This window comes from Drosophila navojoa, chromosome X (genome assembly GCF_054131105.1).
Source record: "Drosophila navojoa isolate 15081-1374.11 chromosome X, UAZ_NAV_1.0, whole genome shotgun sequence".
Lineage (NCBI taxonomy): Eukaryota > Metazoa > Arthropoda > Insecta > Diptera > Drosophilidae > Drosophila > Drosophila navojoa.
In genome coordinates, this window is record NC_142895.1 from 9,012,679 (window position 1) to 9,025,000 (window position 12,322).

The window sequence follows — 12,322 nt, forward strand, 5'->3', positions numbered from 1 at the left end:
TTCTACTTACTTCTGCTTGATTGCTTGACTTCTTTACACACACACACATACATATTTACAAACATATATGTTCATATATATGTATGTATTTCTATATTTATGTATGTATGTATAGTTTGTTTTTTGTTAATGTTTCGAATTTCACGTTGTGGTCTTGTTGTTGCGTTTGCCTTTTTTCTCGCTTTCCTGTCTTCAATTTAAAATCACATTTCGAAAGGTAAGGTTTTCTCTTCTGCTTCTTTTCTTACCATTTTTTTTTTTTTAATTTTACCTTTTTTGGTTTGTTATAAAAATGCGGTAAGAAGAAAAACTGGTAATTTAAATGGTGTTGAATTTAATTTTATTTTTTTTCGGCAGCTCTTTATTTTTTGCTTTTATTAAAAGGGTAGAAGGGAGAGGTAGAAGAGGAAAGTTGGAAGAGGCTTTAGAAGTAAGCAAATCGACTTTGCTTTGCTCTATAAATAATATAATATAAAGCTGTCAATTTGATATGAAATATATAAATTCGAGGAATAATTTAAAAATAAATATGAAGAAATTATTAAAAATGTCTAGCAGTAAATAACATAAAAATAAGAAAAAAAAATTCTAGCACTTTATGAAAAACATATTTGTAATATGTATGTAGCTTTCAAGCTTTTTTGTTACTCTAAATATAGTACATACATACATACATACATATATGCTCTACCGTTTATCAACACTGCAATGGGAGCTAACTGTGAGTGTTTGGGTGCATGATCTATGTATATCCTTTATACTAAATGCGACCCGCTGTGACCATAACGCCATCGATGTTGTTGGCTCAGCTTTCATCAGTCATCAGTTCGGTTCATCAGTCATTCAATCAATATGGCAGCTCTCCGATTACAGTTAGGTTGGAGTAGTTTGCATTTAACCACATTTACCGCTACGAGCTGCGCGTGTGCAACGCAATTTATAGGGCTTTCTGTCTGAGTCGTCGGCGTGATACCAGTTCAAGACATGCCTGGCCCAAACGTCTGCACGCCCCGCCCCACCTACCGAAATATCCCTCGGCCCTTTTGCCCCACATGTGGTCGTATCATGCAGTGAGCGCGTGTAATACGTATTTGAATACCCTGTAAATGTTCATAAAATCTAAAGGGTGTTAGTGGAAATGATTATGATTATAATACATGTAATGACAATGCTAATGCTAATGAGAATGAGAATGAGAATGATAATGATAATGATAATGACAATAACAATGAGAATGATAATGACAATGACAATGACAATGACAATGACAATGACAATGACAATGACAATGATAATGATAATGACAATGACAATGACAATGACAATGACAATGACAATGACAATGATAATGATAATGATAATGACAATGACAATGACAATGACAATGACAATGACAATGACAATGACAATGACAATGACAATGACAATGACAATGACAATGACAATGACAATGACAATGACAATGACAATGACAATGACAATGACAATGACAATGACAATGACAATGATAATGATAATGATAATGATAATGACAATGACAATGACAATGACAATGACAATGACAATGACAATGACAATGACAATGACATTGACAATGACAATGACAATGACAATGACAATGACAATGACAATGACAATGGCAATGACAATGACAATGACAATGACAATGACAATGACAATGACAATGACAATGATATGCTAATGCTAATGCTAATGCTAGTGCTAATGACAATGACAATGACAATGAGAATGATAATGACAATGACAATCAATAATAAGGACAAAGACAACAATACGATAATTGCATTGATCACGATATGATCATGATAATGATAATGCCTCTAAAACTGACAATGTTCATATTAATGACAATGACACTGCTTATGCCTAATGTTTTCTAGGCTATCTTCTAGTCGAGGACGCCCTCAATACACTTTTTGTTTTGTTTTATTAATTCCAGTGTTGTCTTGCCTCCTTCTTCTTCTTCTGCTTCTGCTTCTTTAACATGATCGTCTTGCTGGTCTTGGCCTTTTTAATGGTCCCACCATAAACTGCGCCACTTTCGTAATGTTGAAATAATTCAAGTGCGTTGTCATTATGCCCCCCAGGCCCGAACGTAAGTCCGACTTGTCGTGTGTGTATGTACATGCTTGTGGCTGTATGTGTGTATGTATATACATACATATATGTATATATCTTGCTGTACCTTTCACTTGGCTTTGTTGTGCACGTATGCCCGTTAACCGATAAACATTTCGATAACTGTCTTTTTGCTTTGTGGGTGCACGGACTAATGTACGTGACATTGATTAATGTGTGTGTACGAGCGTGTGTGTGCGTGTTTGTGTGTGCGTGTGTGTGTGCTTGTCTCTTTTCTTTGCCTTGCACTTCGACTTGAGCCGATGCTGAACGCTATTCATGTGTTGTTTTCCTGATTGAGCCTGGCGGCGTGTTGCCTCACCTTCCTCCCTGCCTCTCTTTCTGAGTCGCTCCTCCTCCCGCCATCTCTTTGTTTGGCTTATGCTCGTCTCTTGGTACATTCGCGCTCAATTCACCGCCTTGCCTATTCCACTCAAATGCAAGGCTCTCTTTTACTCAATTCTCCCTTTTTAGTCACTTCCTTTTTATGCTTCCGCATGCAGCTTCCCTGCTGTTGACTTTGCTGCGCACCCGCCCCGCTCCAGACGTGCTCTCTTGAGCGCGTTCTCTCATTCTGTCTCTCTCTCTCTCTCTCTCTCTCTCTCTCTCTCTCTCTCTCTCTCTCTTCTGTGTGCATGCGACGTGGCAGCCTGGGCGCCTGCTTTCTGTATTTTTTTTCAATTATGCACTCGCCTAAAAGTCACCAAGTGTGTAGATCAAAGTGCACAATTTATACATATACATATATACATACATATATACGAGGCCGTCAGCATGTGGCATATGCCATACATGCACACACATGCATATACATATATATATATATGTATGTATGTGCATGTGTGTGTAAGTGCAACATCTGCAGGCACTGTACCTCGCCTTGCTGCATCAGCCTGCCTCTATATGTTGGGCAACTTCTCCTGTAGATCGTTCCATTTGTCACGTACGCAGAAATTGCGGCCCATAATGCTGACTATTCAAATATTTACACAAAACTCTATACATAAATACATATGTATATGGATAGCTGGTATATAGGTATGTATGTAGGTATGTACATGTGTGAAGCCTAGACCTTGTTATCCTTCAATTAAATGCTTCAATATATCACCTAGGTCCATTTTCTATTAACTTCCGTCTCCCATCTCCTATCTCTATCCATCTCCCATCCGACTTCAACTTTCTGCATTTCTTTACTTTCATCTATATCTCTTGGGCCATATAAAAAAAACCGAAGCGATATAGTTTTCAAGTGCTTAAGCATATCTCGATAATTTATAAAAATTTGAAAAAATATAAAAATAAAAACTCAAGCACTCGATCGCTGATGAACTGAAAACAAACACTAATAGATGACGACTATCCCTAATGCATATTGGACTTGAAAGTCGAGTTATGGGAACTTCTAAACTCAAGTGGGTTTTTGCTGTTGATAGTCGTCAAAGATTTAAGAGTTTGTTCTTTTTATGGATCGACTCATTTCATAGTCAAAGAGTTGTTCTCAGCTTTGGCTTCACTTGTTTTCTTTCAACTTTGCAGATCGTATAGAATATGCATATATGTATGTACAATTTCTATAATAGATGATAAAATTATGATAATAGATTTATATATATAATACATACATATATAGTTTCTGTTGATCCGGTTCAAGCTGCGTTTGGGTTTTCCAAAGGCGCTCAAGCTTTTGCTATATAAATGGAACTATCCTTAATGGAAGGCCATTAAAAATGTCTTGTTTGAGCTGCAGATTGAGCAATTCTTGCACACACACACACACACACGCATACATGCTGCATGCCACACACTGAATGCCGCATGTCGCATTCTACATGGGACAGGCCAGTCGCTAGTATCAAGCATAAACCATAAAGAGAAAACCTGAAGTTGGGTCGTGTGGGTTTTTTTTAAGGCTTGGCCCTGTTTTCAAGGGTGAAGGGGAGGGGACGGGTGGAACATAAGTTGGCATGTGGTTGGGGGCTGGGGCAGGGGCCAGGGGGCAGGTGGCAGAGTGCTGGCACCTAGCCGGAGCCGAGCTTGGTGCCCACCTTTCCACCTTCTGCATTTTACAAACTCTGTCTGCCGATCTGATCGTTGACAATGCTTTTTTTTTGTGGGCAATACTCGTTGTCGACTCGTTGTCAGGTGAGTTGGGAGTGCCCAAGCGCAAGATACCCTTCTTTTTGCTTTTTACTTTCGTAAGTCCTATGTCTCTTATCAAATTCGATGTCTCTGGACTTAATTAGTGGTCAGTTCAATTTGTTATCGATATTTATCGATATCATATAAATGATCACTAATGGGAAATAAATGACATATTGTATGTTTAAGCAATGCAGGTTTTCGATTGTTATCGATAGTTATCTATAGCGGATAATCGATATGAGTAGGTGAAGGCATTGATAGTCCAATTCGGCGCTCGATAATAATAATAAACGATCAGTGAGATTTAAACTGCATTCACTTGCCTGCTATATAAATAATCTTTAGGATATTGAACTCTGTTTTTGCATAAGTACAGGGTATACAAAGCTGTTTTTACCTTGTTTGCTTTGTCGTGTGTGTGTGTGTGTGTGTGTAGAGCTTTTGTCTCAGTCAAGTTGAATGCCCTCGTCGATTCTTGCTTTGGCTGCCAGCGAAACTCGCTGACGTTGCCAAAGCGGGCCCAAAGAACCCAACGATGACGTTTCCAATAGCAACTCCAATGAGATTCCAATCAGAACGCCAACGGGGGAGCCAAACTAGTGTCTGTATGTGTGTGTGTGTGTATGTATGCGGCATACCTGTTGCCTTGCATTGGCATTCGCTGGTGTGTTGCCAAGCAACAAGTTTCGATTAACGATAAACGGCTGAGCTCAGATGGCACGCCAGAGGGCGCCAGCAAAAGGATGCAGCCGTACACACAGCTGATAAAACAGCTAGGGCTAGAATAACAGTCGAGTCTAACAGCAGGTGAGCGAGAGAGAGCGCTAGCAAGCGCTCAACTTATACACGCGCACTCGGCTAACTGCCTAAGCGCGCGCGTGTGTGTGTGTGTGTGTGTGTGTGTGTGTGCTGCTCGCTGCTAGCAACAACTGAAACGAACAGAAACGAAGTTAAAACAACGCTTCAGTACAAGCTTGGCATTTGCTGACGACGCCGACTTTGGTCTCTCATCGCCGTCTCTTCGTTTCTATCTTCTATCTGTGTGCGTGTGTGCGTGTGCCTCTCTGCCTGTGTGTGCGTGTGTGTATGTGCGCGCGCGCTTAGTGCGTCATCACTCTAGCAGAGCTACATTGTGCAATCCGAAAAAAAGCAACAACAACAATAACAACACCAACAATAATGAAGAAAATGCCAATGCTGCCAGCGCTGCTGTTAACGGCGCTGCTCTGGTGCTGCTGCCGCCTGCAGTGCACCTTGGCAATTGAGTGTTACGTATGCGATGCGAGCGACACGAAGAATCCGTTCCAGTGCGGCGAATGGTTTGATCGCTTCGATCAGCCCGATATCCAGCCGCAGAACTGTTCGAGCGTCCATGGCGCCACGTTCTGTGTGAAGCATGTGGGCCGCTTTGAGGGCGGCATTGGGGCGAAACGTTTCTGCAGCTCCAAGGATTTGGGCAACTATTGTGACTATGTGCGCAATAAGGGCGATCGCATGGATTATCGCAGCTGCATCTACACCTGCGATACGGATGGCTGCAATCACTCCAATCAATTGGCCAGCAGCAGCCGCAGCGCATGGGGTGTGGCGCTGGCGCTGCTCACGCTGACGACTGTCTGGCAACGCTGCTGAGAGCGGACAAGAGACAGAGTGGCAGAGCGAGAGCGAGAGCGAGAGAGCGTAGCTTAAACAGAGCTTTGTAAACAAAGCGGACAAACAAACAGCAAACAGCAAACAGCGTGTTGTTGGCTTTGATTACTTATGCGTCTTATATTTGTTTTTTCTTCTCGTCTTCTTCTCCTTCTTCAATTTTTTTTTTATACAAACAAAAATGTAATTTTTTTTTTTTTTATATACATACGTAAGTTAAGCTAAGTTGAACATGAGTAAAGATTCCCACACATAAATAAAGAAAAAAAGGCGGCTTTTTAATTGTCATTGGGCATGGCACACGTCTCAGCAGAGAGAGCGAGAGAGAAACTTGGGGGAGGGGTGGCGTGTGTGGAGGTCTTGCGGCTTACAATTTGATAGCTTTGCGGCAATATTGGCTAATCGACAGATTGATCTATGCGATTGCCACTGCAACTGTAACTGCTGTGACATACATTTCAACGACGCATGATACCCTGTAATTGGTAAATATTCAAATTAGGGTATATTACTGTTGAATTCAACTTTGGTTGCATTTCTGTTCACTGGACAGCAGCTATGGAATACATTTTTGTGCCATATACGACTCTAAATACCCTCGAATGCTGAAATTGATGCACTGCTGCACGACTAGGAATACCCTGTCTTCAAAATTATGGAAAAAAGCTATTAATTCGCTTGGAGATTATTAAAAAAAATATTAAAAGTCTCAACTGCAGCAAATATAGCGGCTAAGGTACGACTTGTTATACCCTGTAATCAATAATAAACCTTGGTTTTAAGCCTAGAATTATTTTAAAGTCTTCAAGGCATATTCGAAATATCTCAGGTTAAATCTGAAAAAAAAAAAACAACTGTAATTTGGATAACATTTTTCAACTTTAAGGGGTATCTCACGGTTGATTTGCTGCATAGAATTTTTGTACTAGTTTGAAAGTTGTCATCGCTGCCAGCCAATTTGCCTTGAGGCTGTCTGACGACGAGCGACCCTCAATCAAGCGGATTGCAACCTGTGCGGTTGGCAATACGAATCGAATCGGATCGAAAGATTAAAGATGAAAATAAAATTGATATTGACATTTCATTAAGCGAGAATCATTTAATGCGGCTCAATTTGAGGTTATTTCTTGATTGAGAAGCCAAGTCTCATATATATGAATATTGATTTGATGCTAGGTATTTGCCGCCCACGTTCCAATTCCGATTCACATTCCAATTCCAAGTTCCATGCTCAATTCCCAATTCCTATTCCGATTCCAATTCCAGTTCCATTTACAGTTGCGTAATTGCCTAAATTGAAAGCGCCTTGAGGGGCTATCATTGTCATTGAGGCGCTAATTTGTCTCAACGCCTGGGCGGACAAGCCCAACCACCCAAAATAATAATAATACCAGCTACGGCATAGATCACACATAACACATATAATATGTATGCTCTATATATAGCACTCGTGCGCTCAGCCTCTAATCGAGGCCTCGCTCACTCTTGTTGCTTCTTATCAGTCGCGTCTCTGCGACTAATCTACGTGTGTCGCACAGCAATTGGGCCCGGCCCGGCTCTGCAGACTTTTTTCCATTTCAATTGACTTCTCTGACATTGCCGCATCAGACGAAACCAAGTATATGTACATACATATTGAAATTGATGTATATACATATAGTATACTCTTAAAGTATATCTGTGAAAGTGAGCTTGGAACGCTTGATAACAAAATTTCGGTTCTTATATTGACATCGCTTTCTATCCATATTTAACACTTACTCATATAGACCTATGTGAACTGAGAATTTACTAGAGCCATATTGCTGAAATTTGTTACACTTACATTGTGGGCTAGTAGTTTTTATTGGAGATATGAATTATTATTTATAATTGATCTTATATAAGAAATGTATATAATATAATACATCTGAAATACCTATCGTAGAGCAACAGTGGGTTTAAATTATATTAAATAAAGATTAGAGAAAAAGGTTTCATAGTTTTTTATGCTATTTCAAAATATATTTATAAATAAAATATAAAAAAAATATGATTATAATCTAGAATAAAAATTTTGTTTATTTATAATTATTTTTTTTTTTACAGAAAACAGGAATCTAATAGACAAGTATTTGAGGGCTGTAACTCCATAGAATATATGTATTTAGAACATATTCAAAGTAAAAGAAGAATGTGAAGGGACAAAGAGAGTTCCATAGAAAAAGATTTATGATTCTGGCCCTATGAATATAGAAAATATATTAATATATATATAAATATAAATAAATATAAATAATAAATATTCAACATTAACAAAAATGTACAGAAGTGCGCTCTTCTGCACTATATATCAGAACTAACTAAGCCTATTTAGCATTATTTCCTATATTATTAGTACTAGACTGCTAAACTGTTTTCTATTGGACTCTGTTTTATTCTTCTCAAAAAAAAAAAAAAAAAAAAAAAAAAAAAAAAAAAAAAAAATAATAATAATAATAATAATAATAATAATAATAATAATAATAATAATAATAATAGAAAAATATTATTGTTGGAATATGTTTAGATAAAAAACTAAAAATTGCAGCTTAATTGGATTTTCCATTATCTGATTTAATTTGGCTTATATATGTTAACTATCTATAATCTATAATCTTTAATTTATAAAGAAATTCTAAAATATATATGTATGTACACATGTGTATATGTTTTTCTACTCAGAAATATACATATGTATATCTATCAATTTCCTAGTATTGTATTGTATCGCTAATCTGGCAGCGCACAGATTCCGGCTCTGTTTAATTATTGTTTTCGATTTTACGTGCAACTAATGCGGCTCATTGATATTTGTTAATATCGCATAACTGTTCTAAATATCGTATGTTGCATATTAACTGAACAGTTGGTTTTCATAGTGCGGATCGTTGACAGCTCAGTCAAGTGGGCTGCATCGTTGACTGCCACTCAATGGCATCCAATTTCCTCAGCAACAACAACAACAACAACAACAACAAGCTGGGATTTCGATTTTGAATTCGAGCTCGATTCTTGGCAAATGGAAGCAGATAGGTTTCGCCTTCTTAATCTGGAATTGACGTCAGTTACAAATGTGTTTTGGCATCCGATTTCCTGCTCGAAAGGTTATAGGCTGATAATCGGTCGCGTAACGAGGCCACATCATTATTATGTAATATAATCTGTGCTATACCCTGTAATTGAGCGCACAATTACAGAGTTCGCTGGGAGCGGGGCAAAAGAAGGTAAGCAGAAAAGAAATTATTGGGAAATTCTTGGGAAATAGGTTGCGAATGCAGGGAAAAACAATTCCAGGGTATAAATAGTGGATATATATACACTATATATATACTTTTTTTTGTATCTAATTTCTTGTGCAGTTCGAGTAGCGCTTCCATAAATATAAGCAGGAAATTATTATATTGGAATACCCTGTAATTTCAAAGTATTGTATAAAAAATAGAGCTATGGATAGAGATATGGATATCCATATCTTAAATATTTTCACACACAATCAAATGGACAGTCATACATACCTTGTAATTTAGTGATATAAACGGATAGCTAAATGAACTCTTCGTTAAAAAAAAGGTAAAAATAACAGCTACCCACTTTTCATACCCTATAATTTTCATTGCATAATGTTTATATATTACGAAAGGCAGATGAGTCGCAATCTCTAGCATTCAAATGATTTCTACATAATGATAACAAATCGAGCCTTTATTTGTACAATGTAAACATTTACGGGAAACTCTATAAATACATAAGAGATCAGTAATCAGAGAAACCTATTGGTTGAATACCCTGTAAATTTGAGCTATGCCAGTGGAGGGGCATCTCTGCTGAAGCGTTCATCTACCAAAGAATTGTAATACCCACTAGGCATACTCAGTAATATCCGGCAGACATAAGACAGAGGAAGGGAAATTTTTTCAGATTTTTTGACCTCTGCAAAAATTACAGGGTATTTGATGCTGCATCAGTCGAGCGGCTGTTTGTGCCGGCGCTATTTCGAAAGGCGAGAGGTCAATAGCATTGCCTGATACGCCCAGACACCCAGTGATGAGACGCGACGCGACGGAGACAGGAGTCGCATGTTCGAGAAAGATGAGGCAGGGTAAGAGCGAGACGCGAACTGCATCGGGTATGCTGGAGGGAAGCAGCAGCCGCAGCTGTTCAAGGTCACTGCCAAGCGCGGCAGCAATGCAATGCGAAGTGCTCAGCAAAGCGCACCAGCCGATAAAAATAGAAGGGCAGACAAAGGCGATGCCATAAAAACGGAAATAGATCCCAGACCAAGACAGAGACAGAGACAGAGACAGAGACCAAAAGCAGAGCTACGAACAAAATCTGTAGAGACGCGACGCATTGAAATTTCCGGGCAGTAAAAACCACATTAGAACGTGCCACATGTTACACACACACACACACATACACACACACAGACAGACAGACACACAGAGACATAATAAAGAGTGTAAACAACCCTAAAATTTCTACATCGCATTACCCCTAACCCCTAGCTCGTTAGACTATTTATACCCTGCCAGCGGGGTAATTTGATTACTCTATGTAAAATAACAGTGAAATGTGTTCTATGAAGCAGATGAATATATATTCAGATATATATATTCAGATATATATATTTATATATGTATGTCTATATACGATATACAGTCGATTCCGGCTATAACGACGGTCCCTTGAGCGTGCTTGATGTTATAAGCGTTTAAGCTCTGCTCATATACATGAGTTTGTCTAGATACGGACGCTCTACGTCGGACGGAGTCGCTATAAACAGATTCTAATATATATATATAGATTAATAATATCTCATTCAAGTTCTGTTTACTCAAAACCTTAACAGTTCGATATAATGTAATGAAAGTCTTTGATTTATTCTAGTTATATCTATTTGTCTACAATATTACAGCCAATTCTATATCAAGCCAAAACATATCGCATTTTGTGGTTCAGACTTTGATTCGTTTTGTGGTTCGCTTACTTTGCGGTTCAACACGCGCGTTTCAATTGCATATATACATACATACATACATACATACATACATACATATGTACATACATATATGTATGTATTTATTTTATTGCTTAGCTTTAGATTCATTACAGAGAAAAATGGATTATTTAGAAACATTTATGGGTTTTTTTTTCTGTCGATTAGATTTCTTGTTAACAATTAGCACAAGTAAGAAGGCTCTAGACGAGACTGCTCGACTAGGAGATACCCTGAACCCTCCCTTCTGCATTCCTTTTATTTTCCATTTTCGATGGCTTCAGGGTTTAAAAAGTATTTGTGAGTAGTCGAACAATAATTAAATGCATAAGCTCTAGTATTAACTTTCATTAAAAATTGTCAGAAGTTTTTTATTTTTTAAAATTTATTTTCTGTCATATTTTAGATTTGAATTCCAAGTTGTTTTGCACATATTATTATTTAATCTCTTACATGTACAAATATCACTAAAATCCGATTTGATTATGAAAGGATTGGGAATTATAAATGTATTTTTATTCCTTGGTATTTTATATATTAATATTTTAAATCTATTAATATTTACATCTATATAAATATATTTAGGTTTGATTTTTCATCCAAAAAAACCTGGAAAAATTTTGTTAGGGTATTCCATATGCGTTTTTCGATGGTTTCTTCCTTGTTCTGCTTGCTGTTGTCCAAAGACGTAAAATATCCGAATGCATTTTTCGCTTCCTGGAAATCGGGTGGGTTACACATATATACATATATACAAGTATACATATATATATGTATATGTATATTGGATGACGCGTTTCGCCCTTCTTCCGTGTTGCGGGTGCGAATTTCGTCGTTTGCTTTGTGCGCTGTTTCGGGCTGCTGCGACGTCATTTCGAGGGTTGCTACCCCCATTACGCTTGATCCTGCAGTTAGAGAAACAGACAAAGAGAAAGAGAGAGAGAGAGAGAGGGAGGGAAGCAGAGAGAGTGAGCTGGAGAGCACACAGGTAAAGAGCGCTTTCCTTTGTCCTTTGCGTACTGTACTGAGATTTTGAGTGGAAATTTTCACTTCCTCTCTCGCGCTCTCTCTCTCTCTCTCTCTCTCTCTCTCTCTCTCTCTCTTTATCGTTCGCCTCTCTCTTTGTTTTTTGTGAGTCGAACTGACCTACGGCGTATGCAATTCGTGGTTGGTATTTCGTCATTGCTCCAGGAGTCGCATTTTGATACCCGGAACAAAGACACAAAGGCGACGCGGAAATATTCCCATGCTACCCCAAAACATGGAAACCGGAACAAAGAAATTTTATTTGACGCGTTTAGGTTGGGAAATATAAAGAAAATTAAATAAGATATATCAAACTGAAAACTATAGAGATAGATATAGATATAG

At 38.1% G+C, this 12,322-nt stretch overlaps 1 protein-coding gene and 1 long non-coding RNA gene across 2 annotated transcripts in view; both read left to right on the plus strand.

Annotated features, from left to right (window-relative positions):
• Nucleotides 1–73: 73 nt before the first annotated feature.
• The window catches only part of LOC149090583 (uncharacterized), a 17,969-nt gene continuing 5,720 nt past the window's right edge, over nucleotides 74–12,322 (plus strand). The window contains exon 1 of the long non-coding RNA XR_016197362.1: nucleotides 74–217. This is a non-coding gene — a long non-coding RNA (uncharacterized LOC149090583). The remainder of the gene's footprint in view (nucleotides 218–12,322) is intronic.
• On the plus strand, nucleotides 5,230–6,203 carry bou (glycosylphosphatidylinositol anchored membrane protein boudin). The gene has a single exon (XM_018110414.3). The coding sequence runs from the start codon at nucleotides 5,464–5,466 to the stop codon at nucleotides 5,914–5,916; it is 453 nt and encodes a 150-aa protein (XP_017965903.1). The 5' UTR covers nucleotides 5,230–5,463; the 3' UTR covers nucleotides 5,917–6,203.

What these genes read in the sequence shown, in the direction of transcription:
- bou (XM_018110414.3), top strand. Translation starts at nt 5,464, where the DNA reads ATGAAGAAAATGCCAATGCTGCCAGCGCTGCTGTTAACGGCGCTGCTC.